The sequence below is a fragment of the Plecotus auritus genome, assembly GCF_963455305.1.
Source record: "Plecotus auritus genome assembly, chromosome: 5".
NCBI lineage: Eukaryota > Metazoa > Chordata > Mammalia > Chiroptera > Vespertilionidae > Plecotus > Plecotus auritus.
Genome location: NC_137776.1, coordinates 25,812,609 through 25,839,332, shown reverse-complemented (window position 1 = coordinate 25,839,332; position 26,724 = coordinate 25,812,609). Strand labels below are relative to the sequence as shown.

Sequence of the window (26,724 nt, the reverse complement as noted above, 5' to 3'; positions counted from 1 at the left end):
TTTATCCCTAAACCTGCTCCTTCTTTGCAGAGTTGTTGTGTCTCCCTGTTCTTTGTCCTCTTTGCCCTGGGTTGTCTCTCTCCCCTTGAGTGATGGTAAAAGCAGGGAAAGTCAAACAGATGGGACAACAAAGATATGTAACTACATGACTTATTGCCTCGTGTACAGGCACCGGATAACTATTTTACTTCATAACTCACATCCATTCCTTTCGTGATCTGTTCTGTGCAGTATCAACTCTCCCCAAGTCCTCCCTCAACCACCACCCCCTTAAGTGGAGCTGGTAGACAAGTGAGGATCTGCCTGTAATTACTGCTTAATTCATTTGCATGTGGATGTTCTCATTAAAATGTCATTAGCATGGGGGGAGGGAGTCTGGTTGCCAGAGCAACCAGGAGTGGGGCAGGTGCAGTTCAGCCTCAAATGGATTCTGGGCTGTGTGGTCAAACTCCACCTGTATCTCTGGCTCCTATCACTCTTGTGATTGCCAGAATGAAAACATTCCGCAGCTTTATCCTCTTTATTTTGGCCGTAGTCTCTAGGATTTCTTGGTAACCTGTATGGTTCTGCCTGCTTGACTAATAACTCTTTTTATTTTAACTAGCCTTGCTGGGGACTTTAGCTTCTAGTCTCTGCTGTCCAACGCAGTAACTACTTGTCACACAGGGCTATGGAGCCCTTGAAATTAGATTAGCTGTAATGTGTTGTAGGTGTAATAATAATATATACAATGGTCTTCAAAGACTTAGTATGGAAAAAAGTGTAAATTATCTCAATAATATACTTAATTTTCAGTATATGTTGAAATGGTAACATTTCAGATATGTGGGATTAAGTAAAATATGTTATTGACATTGATTTTGCCTAGCTCTTTTAATGTTTAATGGTGACTACGAAAACATTCAAAATTAAATATGTGGTTCAGATATATGCTCTATATTGTATTTTACAGGCAGCATTGTCCTAGATGATGCAGTTCTCTTTCAAATCTCCTCTTTAATCAGTACTGTGTTCCTAATCCTCATAGGATTTACAGTAGCTGCCATTCTCTGCAGAACCTCCACACCTAATGCTTTCTGGATTGCCTGCTATTTGCTTGTTTTCACTCTTAGGGGTTAAGCAATTCAGTTTTCCCATCAACACAGAAATTTCCTCTTAAAGCATCACTATGGATGCTTAACCGGGTTCTGCTTGAATCTTTCCCTGGAGCCATTGCTTTACAGAACAGCAGATAGAGGAAAATTCAAACCATAAGAAAGTTTTTCCTTACGTTAACAAGAAATCTGCTTCTGCCTAAAGACTTCCCACTGGTCTCAGTTCTGCCCTTGGAACAGAATAGAGTCAGGTGCTCCTCTTCGACATGACAGGCCTGCATTTACTTGAAGACAGCTGTCATGGTCGGCTACACTAAGCTTCTCTTTGTTAAACATTACCCACTGCCCTCAACAATTTCTCCTGAGTCATGGCCCCGAGGCCATGGCCTCCGCACCTCTGGATTTTTGTCATTTGTCACTGTCCCTGTACAAATGTGGAATCCAGGAAAGAACATCCAATTCCAGATGTGCCCACTAAGTGGAAGACAGGACTAGTCTCCCTCCTCTCTGGACACTGGGGTTTGGCTTATTCAGCCCAAGACTGCATTCGTTTGGTTCCCCTCTCCATCCCTCTGGTGACACATGTGAAGGTTTGCATCCACTAAATCTAGCAGATCTTTTTTTATATAAACTGGTATGAAGCCATAGCTTCTTGAGTTCAGATATATATAATTGATCTTCTTTACATTGAAACCCAAGACAATATTTCTCTTAGTAACGTTGCACTTTGGTGCTTTATTCTATTGGTCCAGTGTACCAAGAACATTTGAAGTCTGATTCTTGCTCAGCAAATTAGCCAGTCTCCGATGACATAAAAAATAAAAACTATTGATTTTTTATGTCATCATAATCACTGATAAATGTGTGGAACTAGACAGAGCCATCTTCTCCATTATGATATGAAAGACTCTGTCAACCGTTTTTCTAAAATCAAGATACACTATAATGTTACCTGAGCTAACTATTCCACCAGAAAAAGGAACATTTGGCAACCATTTGTTGTGTGCCTACTATGTGCCAGAAATGTTTTAGGCACTGCGGTGTGACTTAAATTTAGTAACACAATTCTAAGGCCTAGGAATTACCTCTTCCTTCCCTATGTGTTTCTAAGCTGTGTCTCTAACAATCTGTTAGGACAGTTAGGATATTTTGCCAGAGATCCTTATTCATCTTACTGATTTATGCTGTCTGTAGTTGAACCTTTTGCTTTTCAAATAACAGGCTGCTGTTTGTTGCTTGCCAGTTTTACCATACCCCATTCATTCTCAGGGTATCTTAAAGATTATCAGCTATGATTCCATAATTATAGAAGTAAGTCGTTTTATTTTCCTAGGAAGGAGTTAAACTGTACTTAGAGAGTTACAGTTCTTTACAATTGCTCTCTATTCTTCTCTTTCTCATCCTGAGAAAACTGTATCTGCTTTGGTTACCACCGCAGCCTGGCATTCAACACAAGGACTGATTTTTGACCGCTGAAATTTTCAATCATTCTTCCTTCCTGTTCCAGTTTGAAAACCGAACTCTTTATCTTAGTGAAAAAGAAGGAAGATTAAGTTAAACAGGTCATCTGCCTCCTCTCTTTTATTGTTAATATTAACATGTCATCAACAAAGGTGCTTCTTATTCATTTTCCAAAAGCAAAAGGTGCACCCAGCTTTATATAATTATTTAAATCAAAACAATAAGATCCCAATAGGCTCTTTTGATTTCTTTTCCTGTATTTAATAATAGATTGCTGAAAGGCTTTGAATACTTGTCTTTCCCTTCTATACTGTTTCCAACTTATAAAAATGCAAAGATGTAGTCATTTAAAATAAAAAATGTATACAAACTGTCATCAAATTTTCAATGGAGATAATTCATTAATTTTCAATTTGGGACTGATTTTTTTCTTTTGGTACCTTCAGCAGAGCATATAATATCTTTCCATTAACACATTTTATTAAATGAAGTACTAAAATATAGTTAAGCTCATTATCCCTTGAATTCTAAGCTCAATGTTTTCATTGTTACCTGTATTTGATATACTTATGCCAGAGTGACTGGCAATATTTGTGTGATTAAAATGGTCTAGTGTCATCCATTGAAATCTTTTGTATAGCAATGCTGTAGGGTCCCAGAGGAAAAATTCTAAGCAGGTGTTTTTGAAGAAAAACATGGTAAGTTGTTACTATCATGTTGCGAAAAGGTAAGTGATTATATAGAATTGAATGAATCTTGAAAAGTACTATAAGCTATGTGTTTAGTGTTCTGCATTTATAAATGTTACATCCACCCAGGTTGTATCTACTCATGTAATGAGAAGGCAAACTGTGAAAGAGTAATTTGTCTAATTCAGTCAAAATTATCATATCAATCATTTGTATATTTCAAAAGACAGTTTTAAGTGCCTGAATTATGAAAATAATTACTTTATTTCTCCATTCCCTTTGCTCTGTGCATATGAAGAGATAATCTGATAGACTATGTTTTTTTTTTCTTTTTAGAAAAGATAGTCATTTAAAATTGATACCACCTAATATAATCTCTGAAAACCTTTTACAATTTTGCATCTGGCTTCTTTTGATCAATATTACCTTCTCATTTTTACAGCAATTTTTCAAAACGAAGAGCAGCTTTTTTTCAAAGTTATTTGTTAGAATAATGCAAATTAAAAATTGAAGCATAATATTGTAGGTTCTTTCTGTACAATATTGCAAAAACAACCTAGAATTGAATTGGATTATGCTGGCTTGCTTATCTCAGTTAAAATAAAAAACATAATGCAAGTAGATACTGATAGAAACTTTAATCACATCTCAAGGTTTACAATAACTTCAAATTATTTTGCTTGATTTGTTTTTTCCACCAATAATTTAGTTTAATTTATCAGCATACAAAATCTGAATAGGTTATCAAACTATTAAAATACATGTCTTTTAGGAAACCTATAGCTCTCAGAGAGTCCTTATTTTTGCACCCAGTGAAAGATTTTGTTATAACCAGCACAAAAATTTTCTAACCAAAAAATAGCAATGGATTGACTAATTAAAATGCATCCATCTGTTGGTTGCTTGTTGACTTGCGATTTGAAACATGCAGATCTAAGTGGGTTATAAATTCATAAGCTCAAATTCGTAAACAAGACAAAGGTTAACATTACAAGAAAAGTTAAATATACAGAGCATTTTATATATTACTTTAATAGGTTTGAATTGCTAACATGTGATTTTGAAAAACAGAGCTTTTAGATACAAATTGGAAAATAAGTTTTAGCTATTATTTTTGCAGAATTTTTATAGAACTCAAGAGTATTTACATACAAAAATATAATGTTGCATATGACCCATTCGACGTTTGCTTTGTTTATGAATAGTAGAGAATTACTTTGAAGTGATTGACTATGAAGCTTTATTCTTCCCCAAAGAAAAAAAGTGTGACAATTGTAAAACTAGTATTATATAATATTGAAAGAAACCATCTAGATGATCTTGATTTGAAATTGAGGATTAAAGAGCTGTGATTATTCCTCCAACATCAAACAATCCAGAATCCAGGATCTAATATGACATTTCTTTCATTGTTTAACACATGTTTGTAGTGCCTGAGCTAAATTATTGAATTTCCATCCTTTGCTTTGTTATTTTATGAACAGAACCCACATTCCATTGATTAAGATTTTGTCACCCATGTTTGGGATAAACTAACATCTGTATTTTGACTGACATCAGGAATAGGAAATTTTAGGAATAGGAAAGAAGTTACAGCTCACACTTTGTGATAGCCAAACAAAAAACCACACAAGCATGCACACATATTCCACAACAGAATAAGACAAACATATAAAAATATCAAAGTATAAAAGCAGAATAGTTTCTGCAAGCTATGGTACATGGGAAGAAGGCAGTTTCCTACTGTGGAATAACAATGAGTCTACTATTGAAGTTTAGACTAAGGACAAATGTAAATAGTAACCTTTGGCAGAAAAATACTTATGGGGCTCTTTGAAAACATTGTTCAGATGATTATCCTATATAATAAAAGGCTAATATGCAAATAGACTAAACGGCAGAATGACCGGTCGCTATGACTCGCACTGATCACCAGGGGGCAGATGCTCAACACAGGCGCTGCTCCCTGGTGGTCAGTGTGCTCCCACAGGGGGAGTGCTGCTCAGCCAGAAGCCGGGCTCAAGGCTGGCGAGTGCAGTGGCGGTGGCAGGAGCCTCTCCTGTCTCTGTGGCAGCACTAAGGATGTCCGACTGCTGGCTTAGGCCCACATCCCCCGAGGGCTCCCGGACTGCAAGAGGGCGCAGGCCAGGCTGAGGGACCCCCACCTCCAAGTGCAAGAATTTTATGCACCGGGCCTCTAGTTTTAAATAAGAGAAACGTAGGGTCCAATTTATAAAAAGGTAATTTTCTGGCAATTACCTAGTGCCTCACCACTGAACACCAAATAAAGGTACAATAATGTTAATAGCAAACAATGATTTTTGTGTCAGGCATTCTGTTTATGTTGGTAAATGAAGTATCTCAGTTAATTTCTATAATAATCCTAAGGTAGGTACTATTCGTAGCCCATTTTACAGACAAAGAAATGAAGGCATAAAGAGAATTATTCTGTGAGATGAAGAGCAGACACCATAAGGGCTGACATGAGGTTAAATACTGCAAGGACAGTTAGGGTCCTTTAACTAAATGACACTATTTCTTGCTTTGGCCATAAACTGTAAAACTTGAATTTGGGTCTCAATAAAGTTATAAATTACATGTTATGGGTGGCAGAGGTCATGTTCAAATGGTCAAAATCTTCAATGTTAAATCTGTAATTGGGTCACTATGCCATGTTCATGAGGCAATAGATTTTTATACAATGCTTAATTCTGACCATATTTTTGAAAGATCAGTCCATTCTAAATTATTCTTGATTCCTGAAAAAAGTGAGACCAGGATAAAAATGTAAAAACATTAGTTTCCCTAAATCTTATTTAAATCACCAATTTGAATCTTCTAAACCATCTAAGTTTTAAGCAGACGTGCTGAAAATTAGCTAAGCTATGTGTTTGTTTTGGGTTTTATTCCTCTTTTGTTGGGAGCACTCAAATAATCAGCTAAAAGAAGAGCAAATGTTGGTGGCTTTGGGATACAAGCTACTGAAATCAAAATCTACTGCAGAGACAATGGGGAACGTAATTAGATATTCTGTTCACAGAGTCATCACATTTGTCCAATATGGTACAACACAAGGCCATTCATTTTGGTTTGGCATCAAGCAAGTAATCGTGTGAAAATCTGCATTTATTCCACAAATGGCTATAATGGATGGGCCGCATAAGGAGAGTCAATGCAAAGGCTATGTGGTCATAGAAAAGAAATAAACCTTCCACAGTTTTGGGAAAATTTTCACCATCAGCTAACTCAATTTTATTTCATAGATTAATTATAACCTGAATTATTTGGAATACATATACAGGAAAACACCCCTTCACACGCAGTATAACTACCTACTGAAATTCATTTTTATGGTTATTATTTCCCAAATAAAATACATTGAACATAAATGGAAAAATGTATTTTCCATGGTAAAGAAAGAATTAAGAATAAATTCAATATTATGAAGTTAAAATCGGAAATCAATAACTTATTTTGAGGGTTAAAGAGGCAATTTTATGCAGATGCCAAATTTTAAGAAGTTCATTTTTTCTTTACCAACCAACTATTCTTCCCCTTTAACCCATATAAGTTAGCTTTTATATAAGCTTTTATTCTGAGTAAGAAGGTAAGAGTGTATTACTCCAAGTCATATTCTTTTATGATAACAAACCTCAGTGGCTTACCAAGAGTATTTCTGGATTTATGTGAGTTTGCACCTCTGCATGTGCATATGTGTGCGTGATATTTGTACAGATAATCTCCGGGTACACTTTTTATTAAAATACACCAAACCAACCCAAATTGAATTCTAAAGATTAATATTATTCTTGGCATTATCTTATTAAGAAGTCAATTTAGTAAACGCCTATTTCTATCTACAACCAAGTGTAATTTATGGGAGGTTTCCAGAACTTTAAAATATTAATTCCAAGCACTATTTCATTGGTTCTCACCGATTTTATGATTTTGAAAATTAATCAACTGTCAAAAAAGTTGAATTCTAAGTGATATTAGAGTTAAATAATGCATCTGTGTTTTATGAGAACAAACTACAGAACTATAAGTAGGCAAATTATCTTTTAAGTGGAATCTGTGTAAACAGTGACTAACCAATAATCAATAATATGGCTTTAATTTTAAAAGCTAAAGGCTTTACTATCGCCGAGACTCTTCAGATGGGTGTGTGTGCATGTGTGTGTATATAATTTTCCAGAATTATTTACATTTAGACTTATTCACTTTCTCATACTCAGTACCAGAAGAAGCATTGCTTTGGTAGACTAACTGTGGCCAGAAAAAGAATAGAATCATGAAATTATGTTCTTAGTAGTTATTAACTTTACACTCGTCTTAAGGCACTGGTGAATCAAACATTTGTGGAGCATTCCCCATGGATTTTCCAAGCATCTGTGTTGACATCCCAAATAAACTCCAGGGTTATAGAGTTATTTACTCTGGTTTATTGGTTACACCCTTGCCCCTGAATAACTGCTGCTTGCCTTTTGGCTGATAGAGGAGAAACCCAATTGTTACACATGACCATGCTCCCAGACAGACAGCAAAACAGACCACAGATATAGGATGATGAACTAATATTCAAATTTATATCATTTTTTGAACTATAATATTCAAATTTATATATTATTTTTTCTTTATATCTTCTTATCTCCAATACAACAAAATTAAAAATAAAAACCAAATACAAGTAAAATATGAGTATATTTAACACAAAGGGAAAGTATAATACATGACTATGTTACAATGCATTCAATATTTTAAGTGACACATATCTTAACTGAAACAGAGGCAAATATATTTCATTTCTTGTAACAAGGTAAAAATTAGTCTATTTTTAGAGAATCTCAGGGCTACTAGTGATTTAGGTATAAACTTGGAACATTTTGTTTAAAGATCCTGCAACTTCAGCTGATCAGAAATATGTCAAATTTAAGAGATTCGGAATGCAGGTGGCCCCAAATAAAAACAAAGTAATTAAAATAAAGCCCACATTTTAATACAAACTTCAACATTTTAATTTGTGCTAATGACCTATCTGACTTTTCAGGAAAGTAACATACTGTACAAATAGAATTGTCTTAATAGTGTGGCTTCATATTATAGGATGCTAACTCCTTCCAATATTGACATTAAATCATACAGGATGCAATTTGTACAAAGTCATAAGCAAAAGATGCCTCCAGCTACTACTCTCCAATTAGCTAGAAGAAATACTTCCAGAGTAATTTTAGGAAGAGATGTTAGTACTTACAGGTCAGCTAAGAACCAGTCAATCCAAGAAAGGGGAAGCTAGACACATTAGACCGCTCACATTAGGAGAGAAACCAGAACTATTCTTGGGTGCCAACCTCCTGATAAATTTCAACAAGAGAACTTTTTTCTTCTCATCAACAAGACTTGGAATGCTTGCCTCCCACCCCCCAGGTTATTTCACAGTACATTGGTGCTGGGCTACAGATGCCAGGGGTTTGGTAGAAGTGTTTGCATTTTCCCCGTGTGTTTGAGAAAGCAATTTTTGAAGGGCTGTGGACTAAAACCCTCCCACCACTAGTCTCCCACCCCCAGCTTTGGGAGAATTGGTTATGCCCCCACCCTTCCCCCTAAACTCTGTCCATCTAAATGTAGTGCTGGGCCTCAGGAGGCCTTGGTATACAAAGCTTCTATCCAAGGCTGTCACTTGATTGACAGCAAAAAGGTTGCAAGGAGATGGACAGCTGTGTGTAGGTGGACATGGAGAAAAAAGAGAGCTGAGCAGATTAAATCAGAACACAGCAAGGGGAAGGTTCTAAATCACAGACCATTCCAGACTTAGATGGCTTTAGGAGTTTTAAAGCCAGCTAATCTTATTTTTAATCAAAGTCAGGTTTTTAAAACAAGGATTCAAGTTTATAAATAGATGGATATCTAGAACACATAAATACACATTGTCAAGTGGTGAAAGAAGTGTATTGCTCAAGAAAGCTATCCGTGGAAAGACACAGAGCATCCTGAAATTTCCTCATCACCTTGCAGTTTAACCTTTGCAGTGATTTCTGCATTGCAAATGTAATTCTTAGAGTCACTTGACAAGTGTGGCCTGCTAAGCACTATGGGCACAACTAAACGTTCATCAAAGTATCTTAAATGATAACAATCTGACTGAAAACTATAAAAGTTTCAGGAGAGAACATAATGAGACACACAGAGGAAGTGGAGCCCAGCTTGACTGAGCTGCAGTAAGCTGGCCATTTAATGGAACAGACTTGATTAACTTCCTGCTGATGTTCAATTACCTCTGATAGGTGTCTCATGTAATGTAAATAAGCAGATTGGAGATGCAGCAATGGGGCCTCACTCTTTTATGTATATACTAGAGGCCTGGTGCACAAAATTTGTGCACTGAGGGGGGTGTCCCTCAGCCCAGACTGTACCCTCTTCATTCTGGGACCCCTCAGGGGGTGTCCGACTGCCCTCTCACAATCCGGGACTGTTGGCTCCCAACCACTCGCCTGCCTGCCTCCCTGATCACCCCCTAACCCAGGGGTGGGCAAACTTTTTGACTCGAGGGCCACAATGGGTTCTTAAACTGGACCGGAGGGCTGGAACAAAAGCATGGATGGAGTGTTTGTGTGAACTAATATAAATTCAAAGTAAAGGAGCGGAGGGGAGAGCAAGAGAACTGGATAGAACAGCCGGATCTGGCCCGCGGGCCATAGTTTGCCCAAGGCTGCTTAACCACTCCCCTGTCAGCCCGATTAACGCCTAACTGCCCTCCCCTGCCAGCCCGGTCACCCCCAACTGTCCTCCCCTGCAGGCCTGGTCCCCACCAACTGCCCTCTCCTGCTTGCCTGGCTGCCCCTATCTGCCCTCCCTTGCTGGCCTGATCGCCTACAACTACCCTCCCCTGCTGGCCATCATGTGGTGGCCATCTTTGACCACTTGGGGGCGGCCATCTTGTGCAAGGGCATGAGGGTCAATTTGCATATTACCTCTTTATTATATAGGATATATATATATATATATATATATATATATATATATATATATTTACTGAATTCAGAGAGGGAGGGAGAGGGAGACAGAGTAGAGACATCAATGATGACAGAGAATCATTGATTGGCTGCCTCTTGCATGCTCCCTACTGGGGATCAAGTGTGCAACCCGGGCAATGTGCCCTCAACTGGAATTGAACACGGGACCCTTCTTCAGTCCACAGGCCCACGCTCTATCCACTGAGCCAAACCAGCTAGGGCAGGACCTCACTCTTAAAGCTCACGTATGTTGGAATCCCTCTCATTATCACCTGTGCAGGTTTGTGTTCAAATTTGTTTTAATTCAGAGCTGCAGGAAATAAAGGTGAGAGATACTTAAAAGCGATGACGTATATTATTCCACATGTTAATCCTGAAACTAACGTGAAGTATCAAATCTCAGGAAATAAATCTTACCTAAAATATTATCTATAATAATAAAAGTATAATATGCTAATTAGACCAGATGACCTTCCGGATGAAGCTGTGGTGGTGGAGGGGCGAGCCCCTTGCACCAATTTCATGCATCGGGCCTCTAGTATTTTATATAAATGTCCTATGTAGAAAAATTATTTATCCCAAACTGGGAAAACTCAGTCTCTAATTCAAATGGAGATGGTTAAGGGTGGCCTTACTAGAAGGCAACTTTCATACACAGTCACAAATTTAAATAATAAATTTCATGGGAATACCATTCTTCATGTTTTACTGCCTATTTTAAAACTCCTTCTCTCATTGTCCAGAAAAAAGAAAACCAGGGGTGTGTACACATAGAATTGAATGAGAAGAAAAACAAATAATTGAATTGATATACTTTAAATGTCAGCCTGAGTCAAATGATCCATTACTAACTGAATTTCTTTTTACCTCCCTACTTCAAATAACTTATTGTTTGCCTGAATTGAAGTCAGTTTATTTGTGCACAGATAGTCAAGGCCTCAGAAAAAGTGATTCCACATATAAATAAGTAGAAGAGGGCTGATAGCAGAATACATGCTAAAGTTGTACAATGTATGTATTTGCATAAACTCTTGAGTTAGCATTCATTTTATATGAATTGTTCATTTTTTTAAACATCATATGTCCAGAAAGTCCCCAAATAATGCCAGTTGTAACCAAACCATGTTTATGAATCTCACTTTTGTATTTCTTTATATAAGGAGTTTGTTTATATTCAATTGATTTTAATAACACTAGTTTATAGTGGTTCTCAAGTAAAATATAATTTTCAGCAAAAAGCTTAAACTATGTTTCTTGGAGGTTTGACAGAGTTTCCTCCTTAGTTCTTTAAGCAAATGGTCAAGAAGCATAATCTTTTGCCGGCAAAAAGCTTTTCTTGTTTACTAATTGGCATGAATGAGTAGGTTAAAGAAAAAAATATATAAATATGATTTCAAAAGTACCATTTTCATTATAGTATGCTAATAAAGTTCCATTATCTAAACAAGTATTTAAGGGTTTATATTTAACATAAAAGTACATTACCTGCCACTTTAGACATCTTTAAAATATTCAGAGATCTTTTAAAAGTACAAAATAAATGTTTGGGATGTTAAGTCTGCTTTAGACAATGATAGAGGAAAGAAAAGGTAGGTTCCCAAACTTAACAGTCTCATTATGTAGTAAATCATTAATTATGTCCATGGTCATTTGGCTTCTTTTCTTACAGCATTTCATTGCAATTACACGTTGTATTTCAGAAGGGGGGAAAAAAGGTTGTTATAGTATTTTTCATAAATTGGTTCTCTAACCAAATAATTATTTCTCTTTTAAAAATGGTTTAAAAGTTGTATGAGTTTATGTTATTCCTATATAGTATCGTTAGTTTTTAATCATAAACAATTGTAATTTCAAAAGCTCTTTTAATGATCATAAATCAACATAGCTATTACATAGTAAGGTATTTAATGGCTAAAATATTGAATAGCTGTAACTTGAAGGTTTATGTAGGTATTTGGAGTTAGAATGAGTGGAGACCACTTAACAAACGCTGTATTGAAGGCTTCCAAGTAAAAAGCATGTTACATTTCTTTGGAGGCATGGCTTTCATGCATAAAAAATAGAACAGTTTTGACATTTAACTCACATTCCCAATGCAGCCAAAACCATAAACATGATGTCCTCTGAATTCCCCCTGAAAAAGGTTCATCGTCTCTACCAAATGCTTAATTCTAGGGATCTGGAGTTTTGCAGGACTAAACTGAGTGTCTTCCTCTCTTTCTCCCTCCCTCTCCCAGTCTCCATGAGAATGAACGTTTCCTCATGATTTGTACTCAGCTCTCACATCCCCTTGTTGTGGGTGTCATGCCTGGTCAAGGCTGGGAAGAAACCTTTGCTATCTTAAACATGTGCTGCTTGGCACTTAGTAGGTGCTTGAGAAATGTTTGTTAGAACTGAACTAAACTTTAGGTACAGTACCAAAGTTTCAAAAAAGTCTTGCTCCCTTGAGACCCCCAACCTTTCTTTCTTGTCCTTTTCCATCTCAGTGACTCTAAAAGACTTTTCCTATGGCTTGCTCTCATCCTTCTGATTCATCAAGATTTGAGCTCTGTGGCCATGTTTCCCATTCAGGTTGAAAGGCCTAACAAGAGTCCTGCTTCTTTGCAAAGAAATTGCATCAAAGCCTTCACACTAAAAGATGAAATCTCCAACAGGGCCCCTGGGAGCTTTAGGAAGCCCAGCAAATGTTCTTCTGGGTTGCTATATGTCAGGTAATAATCTTATGGTTGGGAGCATTTTTGTTTGTTTGTTTGTGTCTGACAAAGGTGAGCATTTCATCAGGCAAAGCTTTGGTTACTTATTACCACCAATATTAGAGTTGGTGGTGGGAATTTTGATTGCTCACATCATATTTCACTTAATTATTTTTGAGACTACTATTTTTGGAGACAGGTGCAATACCTAGGTTTGAATGCAGTTGAGTCACCTAGTAATGTGAGTTGAGTGTGAACAATGAAAGAAGGGAAGAATTTATAATTCATTTTCTCCCCTACTTTAGGAGGTGATGAAATAAAGCATTCTCTTCTCATGGAGTACACAAGGTTAATCATAGTGCCTAGTTTCCTTGTGGTAGGGATGATTCAAGCTGAGTAAATTATTTCCCATTTAATAATATTAAAATGTTAATGCTAAATGGATAGTATAAATGATTAATATTAAATTATTAACTATTAAATAATTCTTAATGAAATATTACTTAAAAGTAACATTTCATAATAATAACTGCCTACCTACCATATGTCAGATACTCTACTCTAATGCTCTTCAAAATTCATTCCATTTTTAGAAGAATCACATAACAACTACAGTTCACAGATGAGGAAACCATATCTCAGAAAGGTTAGGTAACTTACCCAAAGACACACAGCTAGTAGAAGACCTGTCACAAATGAAACCAGGGATGTCTGTCTTGAAAACCCTGATTCTGGCAATGACACTGGAGGCTCCTTTTTATTGATTAAAAAAAAAAATAAAAGACTGAAGTCCATCTAACTTAGCTAAAAATTCTGGCAGAGTGTGTCTAGTAAAAGGCAGAATGGGTTCACCTCATTCTCACCCTCTCTTTAGTCTTCCATGCATTCTCTTTATCATTGCTTATTTGCCCACAGGTCAAAGGCCCTTTTCTCATTACTTTGGTGAAAGTGGTCCTCCACTTAGCAGTGAAAACTCTGGGAGACTTGGTGCTATTTTAAAATGTCTTTAGAAATTAGAAATACCTTTAAAATTCAACCTTAATTCAACTTAGCATTTAAAACATCCTTTGCAGTTCAAGTCGTTGTTATAGATACTGTACAAAAAGTATCTATAACAAATTATTTACTATGTTTCTTAAGCTTATGAGCATATATATTTTGATATGTCTCTTAATGGATTCAAGAAGACCTCAAATTCTTACAGCAGTTGGGGAAAAAGGGCTTTTTTAAATCAAGAGTCAGGCTAATTTATCTTAAAAGTAGGTGATTTAGGTACTTCTTGAAAGTGTGGTATTCTGTTGCATGCTTATGACTTCACTAGACAATTGATTTGTAGTAAATGCTCTCAAATGTTTGAAAAGTCCTGAGAGTTTCCCAATAAAGTGGGAGGTTCTGCATTTGATGGTGCACCAGGGACACCATCATATTTTCATTGTTACCCTATTTTTAGGAATAATGCTGTGTGTTAGATTAGAACACTTGTCCCCCAGGAAGTCAGAATGGACAGAAGAATTTTCACTAGCTCATTTCTGATCTTCGCCCAGAAATGCTTTCAAGAGGAAGCTGTAGTTCAGTTTTTCCGAGTTAGCATTTCCTGCCTCGTGGTTCCCCAGATTATAGGGCTGCTCTAAAGCCTAAAAAGGGATATAGAAAGGAAAATTGGAAGAAAAAAGGGGATGTCACTGAATGTACCCTAGCAAACGAGCCTTGCTTTCAGGCAGCTGTGTCTGGGAAGCCTTTGTTTAATATTCAGAGTGTATATGGGGGTGGGGAGGGGGGTGGATGGTACATGTTTTAGAAATTTTATTGTTTTTAAGGAGGCAGGCAGTCAATTTTCCATTTCAACCACACATACATGCAAAACTAAGGTTCTTGCAAAGAGGTAACCAGCTACTATTGTTTAAAATATTTTAAACGGAATTCAGATGGCTCTTTCTCTTCTGAGTCTGTGTGCCAAATGACAGAAACCAATACGCATCTTCCTTTCCCCTGAAACCCAGGAGGACACATGAAAAAATCGAGAAATGCGTTCCTTAAAGGAATCCAGGCATTTAGTTTAAATAATTTATATACACACATACGTATACTAGTATATTCCCCGTGTGCATTTCCCCCCTTTTTACTCCTGTGAAAGCAGCAGTTACAATAACTGAAATCCACATCCTCAGACTGTGACATTTCAGCAGGTCTTGTACTGAGAAGCCAAAATGCCTGGAGCTGCGCAAGCTGTCTCTCTCTCTTGTCCACGGATTCACAGCTACTGCCCAGCGCGCTCCAGTAAAAGTTGCCCATCTTGTTAGCCCGGGTCTGAGTTTGCACGAGTGAGTCACGGAGGAGACACGATGTGCTACGGAGGCCAATGACCTGAAATCATGGCCCCAATCTGCTCTTTCGTCCGCACCGACTTGCACCCCACCCTTGTTATCTAGGATTCCTTTTTGGGGGGACAGCAAGCACTCAGGCAACCCCTGGGATGTTGACTATGAGCTTCTCCTTGAAATGTTTTTCCGATTCCGTAATCCGTTGGCTAGAAGCGCGACAGGACAGGACTACCAGGTTCTCTCCACCGCTGCCAGCCACTACACCTAGCGGAGGCTGGGTGCGCCAGAAATGGGCGGGTAGATGAAAAGATACCGCACCCAGCATACCTCCTTTCTCCTTGCTGCGGGATGCCGGTTGCGCGGTGTAGTCTTTGTCCGCTCGCCCTTGAGCGGGGGCCGCGCACTCCCGAGGATGGCCGGCAGGTGGCGCAGTAGGTTCACGATGAGCTGCTGCCAGGGAAAGGCTCTTGCACCTCCCGGAGGTCGCCCTCCCTCTGGGACCCAGGCTCAGGAGGAAAACCCGGCCCAATCCCGGAGGGAGAGAGAGGAGGCGCGGCCTGGGAGAAAGGAAGGAGGGAGGCCTCTTCTGAGATCGAGAGCCCTGCAAACGTCTGGAGAAATGCACCGAGACGCGTTGGGGGCCAATTCCCGAGCTACTTTGCTATCTGAGGACGGCGCTCAGGTGGCTGCGCCTGCGGCAAGGGTTTGGGGGACAGATCAGGGCCAAGTGGCGCCTGCGCCCCCGGAGAGTCAACAGTGACACCAGGACACCTCGGCAGGGGCAGATGAGCAGATATCTGCGGGTCCCGCTGCCCACCAGCGTCTCCTGAGGCCGGGAGAACTGTCGGGCGGAGCACAGAGTTGCCGCAGCCGCTCCGGGCAGCTTCCGAGTTCCCATTTGCGAAGTCCGGTCAGCGGTGGGCCACCACATTCCCACCTAACCCTTTGCTTCTATTACCTGCGTCTGGGACTTGCTAGGTCGGGTTGCAGGGACTCCCCCCGGGAAACACAGTTGGCTCCCTGCCGGCAGGGCCATCCGGAGCGCCTTGCCGCGGAGGGGAGTCAGGACCGGGGTGAGACCCTAGGCGTGAGCGCCGAGAGGGGGCCAAAGGGGCTGGCTTCTCCGTCGCTAGAAAGTCATTCGGAGCTGAGACAGTGACTGAGCCCAGGTGCTGCACTAGACGATGGGGACCGATTAGGTCGCTCTCCAGGCATCTCTAGATCTAGACGGTCTGGGGATTGGGTCAATCAAGCCACAAAATCCCCTTCAAAGAGCATTTCATAAGGAGATGCGCAATAAAGACACGAACTAGGGCAGGGTAGCAAAGGGAGGCTGTGCCAGGCTCAGGAGTGCGTGTGCAGCCCCAGCCCCGGCGCACGGGACCAAAACGCTTCGACCCGCAGGAAAGAGCAACAGCAAAGAGGCAGGCCAACTTTATACTTATTTTATTACAATAAAAGGACCTTTGCCTCCTCAAACCGTCCTAGGGCGAAGAGGGAATTGCCAACCTTTCCTCGGGCTCCCCCCAACCAATTCAGAGACTTTCTAAGCCCCCGCCCGGCCCAGGGCTGGACTCCTGAGGTGAAGTCTGGGGACCTCATCGCCTCCCTCGGCGGGGGTGGGGACCCACGCAAATCTTGCCCCCTCAAGCCCGGGGAGCCCCGAGGGGCGGGAACTCGAGGCGGGCTCGGCTCCGTGGGGGCGGGGCCAGGCCGCCGGGTCTACGCCACTATTGGCCGCGGGCCCCGGACTGGCGGGTGGGCGTCACGGGCCGGGCCCACCCCCTTGGCAATGTCTTCAGCCTGCTGCACTCCTAACTTAAGCATTTATTCCACTGGGATAGAAGCGGTAGGAGCAGCGCTGGCACCGGCGAACCATGGCTGGGATTTTCTATTTCGTCCTCTTTTCGTTTCTCTTTGGGATTAGCAACGCTGTCACCGGTTCCAGGGTGTACCCCGCGAACGAAGGTAAGAGTGGGGCGGCTTTTCTGCTGTCGGGGACAGAGAGGGGTCGATCCGCGGGTGAATTTTTCCTCCGGAGCGTGAGGCCGGCGGGTGTTAGCGGGGGGGGGGGGGGGAGGGAAAGGGATCCCCGCGTGAGCGGTGCTCACAGACTCGAGAGAAAGGAGCGGGGAGAGGGGATCCGCCAAGAGGAGGCACGGGGCGGTCGAGTATCCTGACCCCGGAGGTGACCCGAGCTTGCGGCGAGCCCAAGTTTGTACCAAAAGGACAAAGTTTGTCAGCATCCGCGAGGCCAGTTCGAAGGGCCCCGAGGGGCTACACGGGAGCCAACACTAGGATTAAAAATAATAATTCTGTGGCCCACGCCCTCACTACCACCACTCCCCCACCCAGCCCCAGTCGATGGGGAAACGGAAGCCTGGAGCCGGGTCAGGGCTTGGTGCTCCCGGGTTCTTAGGAAAGCCGTGCGAGCGGTGGTTTCTGCAAAGTTTCCCGAGCCCTGCGCTTCCCGGGACCGGGCTGCGGAGCCTCCTGTGCGCAGCAGTGGCGGTGCGGCTCGCCGGCTGCCTGTGACCTGATTTCTAGCATCCGGCGTCAGTCACCTTTCCTCCCGCTGGGCTCCGCTCCCCGAGGTGCGATCGCTGGTCTAAGGGGCCCACGTTCCCAAAGATCACCCCGCAGACCTGGGCAACCCGCCGGCAAGTTAAACGCACTCGAGTTTTTGCTTTTTGCCCCAGAACTTGTGCACTGGGTTAGTTTGGAAAGAACGTGCGGGACCGAATGGACACGTCTCGGCGCTCAGTGTTCGACGCGTCTGTTCGGGACATGCTAGAAGGATTGTGTGTGTCTGTGTCGGGGAGGTGGGGGTTGATCATTTAGTTTCTGATGATCTCAGAGAAAAGCGAGTTGAGTGTGCCTGTATGTGTGCGTGTATGTGCATATGTGCATGCGCGCGAGGACAAATGCGTGTTTGTGGCGCGTGGGTGCCCGCATGTCGGTGGAGGATTGTGTTTCTGTGCGCGAGTGCCCTGATTGTGTGCGCGTGTGTTCCAGCGAATGCGTTCATCTAGTCTTGCATCTGTCTCGCCTACTCTTTCACCCCTCCCTACCCCTTACCTCCCCCATTCCATCCATACATCCATTCAGCCAGCCAGCCAGCCAGTTCTTCATTCGTCCATCTCTCCGGATCCGTCCCTCCATCCCTGTGCAATCTATCATTTTTCCTGTTCCGAAGGAGGGAGCCAAAACCCAACTTAGCCTTGGCTGGGCAGCCGGTACCCAGAGTTGGCCAGACCAAGTCTTGGATAGATTCACACACCTGCCGGCAGACACTGCTTGCGAGAAAAGGGGCGCTCTCTCACCCTCCCTCTCTCCTCCCTCCTTCCGACGTGGCTCCAGGTGCCATCGCAGCCCCTGCGGCTCCTTGGTCCCCAGGGTCGATTCTCTTCTCCGAAGCTGGATCCCGCGTCCCGCTGGCTACTTGGTGCGCTTGTTAGGACGTCCCCTAAGACTCACTGCACCAAATGCAGAGAATTTCTTTTTACCCATTTCTTGCTTTTTCTTTTGAAAGCAAAATTTGGGAGCCCTAGACACAAAAAGGTGCTGATGGAGCGATAGGTTGATGTAGAAAGGGGGGGGAGGGAGTCACCTCCCTCTCGAACCCCTCCTCTCCCTTAAAAATTAATTCATTTTGTTGCTTTTTATTCCCATCACGTTTCCTTTTCTCCCTTTTACCCTCCCTTTCTACTCCCTCCCTTTTTTTGTAAATTGGGTCTTATTGTTCCCTTTGTGTCCCTAATCCACCTTACATAAATCCAAATGGATGTAGCGGGCTTTTCTCTAGGGACCCAGAGGAGAGAATGAGGCCGGTGGTGGGGGCGCAACTCTGGGCGGGAGAGACCCAGGGAAGGCTCTACACTTTAAAATAATTAACAGATCTCAAGAATTCAGGCTTTGGGGGGGAAACCAGGAGAAAGAGAGGCAGATTTTAACTCCTTGACTTCGTGGTGAAATGAGAGGGGAAATGGTCAGAATATAGAGGCCTGGGGGTGAGATTGAGAGTTGGGGTGCACAAGAGCAAAGGGGAAGGCTTCCTCTTCCCACCCCTCCCCCAGCCTGAAGAGCCAGCCTCACCGATCAAATTAATAACCCAGTGGTTCCTTTGAGTGGTTCCTTTCGACCCGCAGGCCTGCGGATCTCGGTGGGAAAGAGAACGTGGAAAGAGAGGTTAGGAATTGACTGCGCCCTTTTCAATGTCCAAGGTGCCTAGGCCTGCTCCAGCCTGGGCGGGGCTCAGCAGCTCCTAGCCACACTCCCGATCCCTAATCTTTGATGCACACGCTTAGGTGTAACACTAGCACATTAAGTCTTCTGCATACCTAAAATTCAAACCAGTGACTTCCTCTTGGATGGAGGAGGAGTCTCTGATTGTCCTCTAAAAGACCTGGGGAAGAGAATCATTCAGTTCATTTGCATTCTAATTCTACGCGTCTGCCATCTCTCCCACCCCCACCCCCTTTGAAACTTTGATATTTAAAAAAGCAGCGGATACCACTACCAAGGCCGATTTATTTGGTGGTGGTGGGGGGGGGGTGGTCGGGGAGAGAGCCTTTTCCTGACCCTCTGAGCACTCTCAGATAGAATTCACTTGTGGCTCTGTCACCATGATGATGAGTTATGCGGTCATCTGAAACTTGTAAAAACAAATAACTCCAGTAGACACCAGACAGAGATGAATGCAGATTTTGCTCTGGAGTGCAACTGCCCTACATAGATATATTTATTTTTTGAATTGTACTTGAGATTCTCTATTCATCCTTTTTAGAAAATGAATCAACGGAGTCCTGGGATGGAATTTTAAATGCTCAGCAAGTTAAATAAATAAGAACTTGCAGATTTAAAGAGGGGAGAAGATCAAGTGAGTAATGATTATTTACAGAAGTGAGACCAAGTTTAGGTTTGATCGGAGTTGGATATGCGCACCCTCAGCACATATGGAAACGCTCAGGCAAATGGTTTTTGTAGTATTGGCTTTTGCAATTGGAAATTAATCTATTTTTCTTTCTTTTTTGTAGTTACCTTATTGGATTCCAGATCCGTTCAGGGAGAGCTTGGGTGGATAGCGAGCCCTCTGGAAGGAGGGGTAAGTTCCGAGTGGCTCTCTGCTCCGAAGGGTAAAAAAGGAGTGATTAGCAACTTTCTGAAAGTCCTAATGGCTTGATTCTTGTTGATTGTGGTGAGGGGGTCAGATTTCCGCCATGGCCTATGAAGTGAATTACGCTTTGTTGCAGAAATCCTATACTCCCCTTGGAAAGGTCTGTCATGGTAGAACTAGAAACCAAAAGGGCAGAAAGGGTTTTCAAAATTAGGAGATCAGTAGAGGCATCGACTTAGATGCCTATTTAAAACTAACATACCAACAAAAAAGGCAATCTGGGGATCTAATTAGAATTGATGCCTACGTCACTGTGATGGCCATGAAGTCCTGACAGGGTTCATGTTAGAGCAACTGTTCTGTACTTATTCATTTGAGGAAAACGAATAAGTAAAGATACTGGGGAGAAAACCCTGCTCATTGTCCCAGTCACAGGTTAGTTCCGTGCACAAGCTGCAGGAGCTCCTTACCTTGCTGTCCGGATCACCTTAAGGCAGCTGCTGCCCTCTTGCACACTGAAAGCCTTAGGAACTCGTGCCCCCTGCACAGTACATGCAGCAAGCATCAAAGCTTGAGCATCATTGGGGCTAAATGTGAAAAGTTTAAGTATTTGGAGTCTTGGATCTTTGGTGCTGGGGAGGCTGCATTGTAAGCATGAGAGAGAATGCACTGCTCATTTCTTCTAGAATTTGCCATCACTGACTCCATTGGAAGAGTAAGAGACTAGAAGTAGGTCAATGAACACATTCTCTCACCTCAACCTTACCCCTTAATAACAGGTCAAAATGAATTCCTTTTGTGGGGGGGGGGGGGGGCGGAAATCAGTACAATATGTATCTCTGGTTTCTGCCAAATTGAGATAACTCTCAGGTTTTTAAAAAATTAAGCATATCAGCCCACCTCTACATTCTTGATAATCTATGACTAAGTCAAATGATTAAAAACAATAGAGATGAAAGGAAGATTGAGTCTTTACCAGGCAAAAATTGTAATGCCAGCAAGCACCCACTATGGTGCTTCAACCATTGCATAAGCAATAAAAGATGAAAAGAAAATAAAGATGCATAGGAACTGTTATAGATGATGAGTTTAAAAAATAAGATAAGAAACAATCATGAAAATGGAGAATTTTAGGATTTTTCCAAAGCAGTTCTCATAATTCATTTAAATGAAACGGAGATTGCCCTGCCTTCCTGTTTTTCTGCCTGAACTTGACTGTAGTTAGTTGGGTCTCTGCTGAAAAATTCCAGTCTGCCCTCAAAACCATTTTTTTAAAGGGAGGGAGAATGATTGGCAGGCTTCTGGCAGTGTAGACAGGCTGTATTCACTGCTGATTGCAGGCAATTGCCCTCATCCTTTGAATGCGAAGAAAGGTACAGCTTTATCTTGTGAGAGTCAGACTCTTGTTAATCCTATACCCTGGAAAGGTCACTGATTCAGGAAGACTTTCCCATGCTACACTAGAGCTATTGCTCTGTAGGTTGAATGTATTAGAACTGTCTGCTCAATTGAGGATGGAAGGTATCAGTACTTGCATTAAAAAAATTTAAGGAGCCTTATTTTTCATACTGGTTGCTCTTAAGCTTGAAGAGAGAATGCATCAAGTATGACTTTGGATTTGACTTGTTAACACTAAATATACATGGACCTATTAAAAGCAAGGAGTGACACTTTTTTTTTTTTTTGTACAGTCTATGGTCTATCTAGTTTCTGGAAAGCTTTTACTGCAATTTAATATGTTGTAGACTCCACACCCACCCCCATTCCCCGAATTGCTGAAAAAGCACCTGGTCACTTTTTCTAGACACAAAACTTTTCTTGGTTGTCTTGAAGTCTTTTGAAAAAATATTATTATGCATACTGATTATTGTATAAACCCAGACTTTTATGGGCTGAGTGAAAATAGTTTTTTCCTTCCCTTAAATATTATGTGTGTAGCATTGTAAGTATTATTGTGAGAGGTTAGAAATGAAATTTTCTTGTGCATAAGAGAAATAGTCTTTCCAAAATACATACCAGGTAGTAGCCATTGAGATATTAGGTACCAAATTATAAAATGTAATTAATCTCTAGATTTTATATTTGAAGAGGACTTTATCAATTTTAGAGTGATGGATGAATTGGAAGTCTACTGAGTAGGAATAGATTGGCTTCAAAAGTTCTTTTTAGCTGAGGGGGGGAAAGTATATTTGAGTCTTTTGATTATTTTGAAACATCTTCGCTGGAAACTTTGGATTACAGTTTTGTCCAATAATGACCTTTACTTATTGTTGTTGCTGTTGATATTTTTTTTTTAAAAAAAGAAAGCTTATTTGACAATGCAGTCAGAAACAACTCTCTTGTTTTTCCATCAGAACAACTAAACTAAACATGAAAATAACAGAAAATGATGGCTCCTGATGGCAACATTAGAGCAAAAACCTAATTTCTTGGCGGTGCTCATTTAAAGGAGTATATTGAGTTTTTGACATTGATTGTAAAATACAAAACTAAGGGGAGATTTGTCATTGTTATGATGAATTGATCAGTGTGTTTAGACAATCACGTTCAGGCTGGAGAATTCACATTGCATCTGAATTATCCTGTATGAATTTTGTGGAGCTATTCCTATGTACTTTCATTTACATTGATAAATGTGTTTTTCCTTATTTTCTTTGTTCTGAGATGAGAAACATGCTGAGTAGGTTTTTGTTTTGTTTTTGAAGATGGGGATCTATTTTTGTATTTGCATGAATTTCCCCAAATAAGTAAATTACTGGTGATTTATTAGTTAGTGGGTAAAAAGAAATTTTAATCACCACAGGGTACTTAACCCTCCCAGTTCCCACTTTCATAATGGTAGTAGATGAAAGGGATAGAGAATTTTATGCATTATGGCCCCTCACATAGTAACATTTCCATCCATTAACAGCTTTTCAATGTACAGATGGGAAACCCGTTAAGAGATACAGTATGATTCTATGTACTCATTTTTTTTGGATGGAGGTTTAAGTGGAGCTATTATACAACATACATTTCTTAAACTATTTGTTCTTTTAATTATATTCATGTGTTAGATATTTAAGATGACTTATACCAGATCTACAGAAATGTACCACTGCAGATATTAATGAAGAGCTTTGTAGGACCCCCCAAACCATCTTGCTTCTTTTAGGATTATTTTTTACAGTACGGCGAGAGTAAAATGACCATTTTAGTCATAGTGAATTCAGACTGTCCCACTATGAGAATCTTTGTTAGGAAGTAGATTGCAACTCTACCATCCTTTTTAAATTTCTTGAGCTTTTAATCACAAATACTACTTACTATTTTGCTTTCAATCCCCTTAGAGTATTTAGAAGCAAAGTATGTATGCTCTCTTGTTTACTTATGTGCATATATTTTAAAAATAAGAACAATATAAACACTTAATTGAATGCACACTCTTGAAAAGTGTCCTACCATTACAAATGACAGCATATTTGAGAAATCCAACCAGGAAGTTTACTCTCTATCTTCCCTGGATTACCAAAACCAGAATGGTGAGATTTTCTTTCCCCCTTTAAAGAGTAGTGACAGTGCCAAAAGAAAAGAAAAAAAAAAAAATCCACTGACATTTTTTTAGGTATTAGAGAGCAAAGTTCTGACAGGAGCACCACTAATTAACTGATAATTGTCTTCCTTTGGCAAGCTTTTCTCTTCCTGCTCTTAATTTGCAGGTCTCTGTTCAGTTGTTGAAACAATACACATGCTAGTTTTTCACTTATGAGTAAATTTGAACTGTTGCCACTTGAAATTGTAGCTGTTGTAATAGGTGAAATTGAGGTTGTTAGACCACCACAAGGAACTGCTGAGAACTCCTAAGTAATAAATCCACCATTGCCTCTGGATTAAAGCAAAGGAATGAAACAATTTAAAAAAGGCACAGGCTTTATCCGTGAGGACTGGTGCTCAGTAGTTTTCTTACTGAAAATAATAATAATAATAATAATAATAATAATAATAATAATAATTAAAGTTGTATGAGAGTAAAATAGGGTTGACAGATCCTGGTGTGATGAAATGTTGGCATTGATACGTTTTCTTCGGATCTTTGCAGTGGGAGGAAGTGAGTATTATGGATGAAAAAAATACACCCATCCGAACCTACCAAGTGTGCAACGTGATGGAACCCAGCCAGAATAACTGGCTCCGAACTGACTGGATCACCCGAGAAGGGGCTCAAAGGGTGTACATTGAGATCAAGTTCACCTTGAGGGACTGCAATAGTCTTCCAGGCGTCATGGGGACTTGCAAGGAGACGTTTAACCTGTACTACTATGAATCGGACAACGACAAAGAGCGTTTTATCCGAGAGAGCCAGTTTGCCAAGATCGACACCATCGCCGCTGATGAGAGCTTCACCCAAGTGGACATCGGCGACCGAATCATGAAACTGAACACTGAGGTCCGAGATGTAGGGCCACTGAGCAAAAAGGGGTTTTACCTGGCTTTTCAGGATGTGGGCGCCTGCATTGCCCTGGTGTCTGTCCGCGTGTTCTATAAGAAGTGTCCGCTCACAGTGCGCAATCTGGCCCAGTTTCCAGACACCATCACAGGGGCTGATACATCTTCTCTGGTGGAAGTCCGCGGCTCCTGTGTCAACAACTCAGAAGAGAAGGATGTGCCAAAAATGTACTGCGGGGCAGATGGTGAATGGCTGGTACCCATTGGCAACTGCCTCTGCAATGCTGGGCATGAAGAGCGGAATGGAGAATGCCAAGGTAAGACGAGCCATATTGTACTTTTCATTAGGGCTCAGTGCACATAATTAAATCAGAGATGCGACTGAGTGGAGTAGAGCCAGTAATTAGCAGCCCCTGTGGGATGTGGTGGGACAGAGGGGTCTAATGAGTAAGTGCTGTAGCTCCAGGTGGCAAGGCTGGGCCGGTTCTGATCCTGACAATGTAAATGATGCTGCCATAATCAGCAGAAGGCCAAACATATTTGCTCTTGGGCACTTAGATCTGAACTGGCTTGATGTGCCCTTGGAAATGTAAATGATCAAGCTGAAGAAATGAGATTGATTGATCCTTCTTTAAAGAGGCTGGACAGATGTTCAAACCATAGTATAGACTTAGTAAAAATGGTAAATATCTCTGGTTGTGTGTATATGTACATAAACAATTTACATGCGAAATATAAATTGTGTTGTTTCAAATCTCTGAAGCTGTGTGGGGAATGTCCAGTGTCCCCTGTCTTTTAGAGTGACAGTGTTTCAAGTGCATTTGTTCCACTGAGCACCCATCAACAGAGTCCCTAAGAGAAATTAATCTTGATGAAAGACCTTTCTTTCCCCCAGGAGGTGATAAGGAACTAGCAAGAGTCTTCTTATTTCATCTGTGGTCAGAGGCTATATTAAATTGTGATCCATTTGGTTATTGAGTGTGTGAAGAAATCTCGATGTTTTTATCATGTTAATTTCTATGCAGCATATTACTAAAGTGTGGTTTTTTTCTCACCTAAAATACAGTGTAGGCAATTCCTTCTTCCTGTATGTCCCCTTTTCTGTCAGAATACTGAGGATTTTGTAAAGTTTTTATTTCTCTTAAAAAAGCCTTGTTTCTGAGTAAGGGATGAGAGTAATCCATTTGTATAAGGATTGCTCATGTCATGTGTAGCTTAAGGCTTTAAAAAAATCAGTTATCCAAGGTTTTTATTTTTGCTTGGTATTTATTTTTAGTGGTTATCAATAATTTGCTGCTGCCAATCTTATTATGATTAGTACTAAACAGTGTAACTCTGGTCCCATCTAGGCAACAGATCAGATTAATCTTTTCTCGGGGGGATTGTTGAGCTGTAGACTGGATTGCCCATGGTTCACCTGATTTGGTGATTAAAGAGCCTGAAATAACTGCCTGCCAAACAATTTGTCTGGCATTTCAACCATCTTAATGACACGGTGGGATTAACTATGTATGGGGCAATCCACTCGATGGACTGGAAATCAACTATAATAACCTAGAAAAATTACAGTTTTGATAATTTGGTGTCATAGAGTTATGATTTCATAGTTTATACATTTCTAAAGTATCATTCTTGATTTGCTTGCAGTTATTTTTCAGAGTAGCTAACAATGAATGTCTTTTAACTTCATTGTAAATAAAGCAGAATAAAGGCTGACTACCATTTCTGTTGTCCTAGCGTGAAAAGGTAAATTTTTAAACTAGAAAATTTGTAAGTTGGAATTTAAAGGCATTTTTGCCATTTTGTTTGCTGTTGGCTTAGCAACTATAAGATAACCTGTACCAAAGTGAAACCTTGACGTATATTCTAATATAAATTTTAGAAAGCATAAGAGTGTATTGTTATTGGCATGTGA

At 40.8% G+C, this 26,724-nt stretch overlaps 1 protein-coding gene across 2 annotated transcripts in view; it reads left to right on the top strand.

The window, feature by feature from the left end:
* Positions 1 to 17,078: 17,078 nt before the first annotated feature.
* Positions 17,079 to 26,724, top strand: part of EPHA4 (EPH receptor A4) — a gene marked incomplete at its 3' end in the record, with an annotated part of 137,586 nt that continues 127,940 nt past the window's right edge. The window contains exons 1-3 of one of the 2 annotated variants that reach the window (XM_080669977.1): positions 17,079 to 17,236; positions 20,305 to 20,372; positions 24,463 to 25,126. In XM_080669977.1, the coding sequence (XP_080526103.1) occupies positions 17,146 to 17,236; positions 20,305 to 20,372; positions 24,463 to 25,126 (823 nt within the window). In that variant the 5' untranslated portion in view covers positions 17,079 to 17,145. The remainder of the gene's footprint in view (positions 17,237 to 20,304; positions 20,373 to 24,462; positions 25,127 to 26,724) is intronic. The other variant, XM_080669978.1, reaches the window with a different exon arrangement.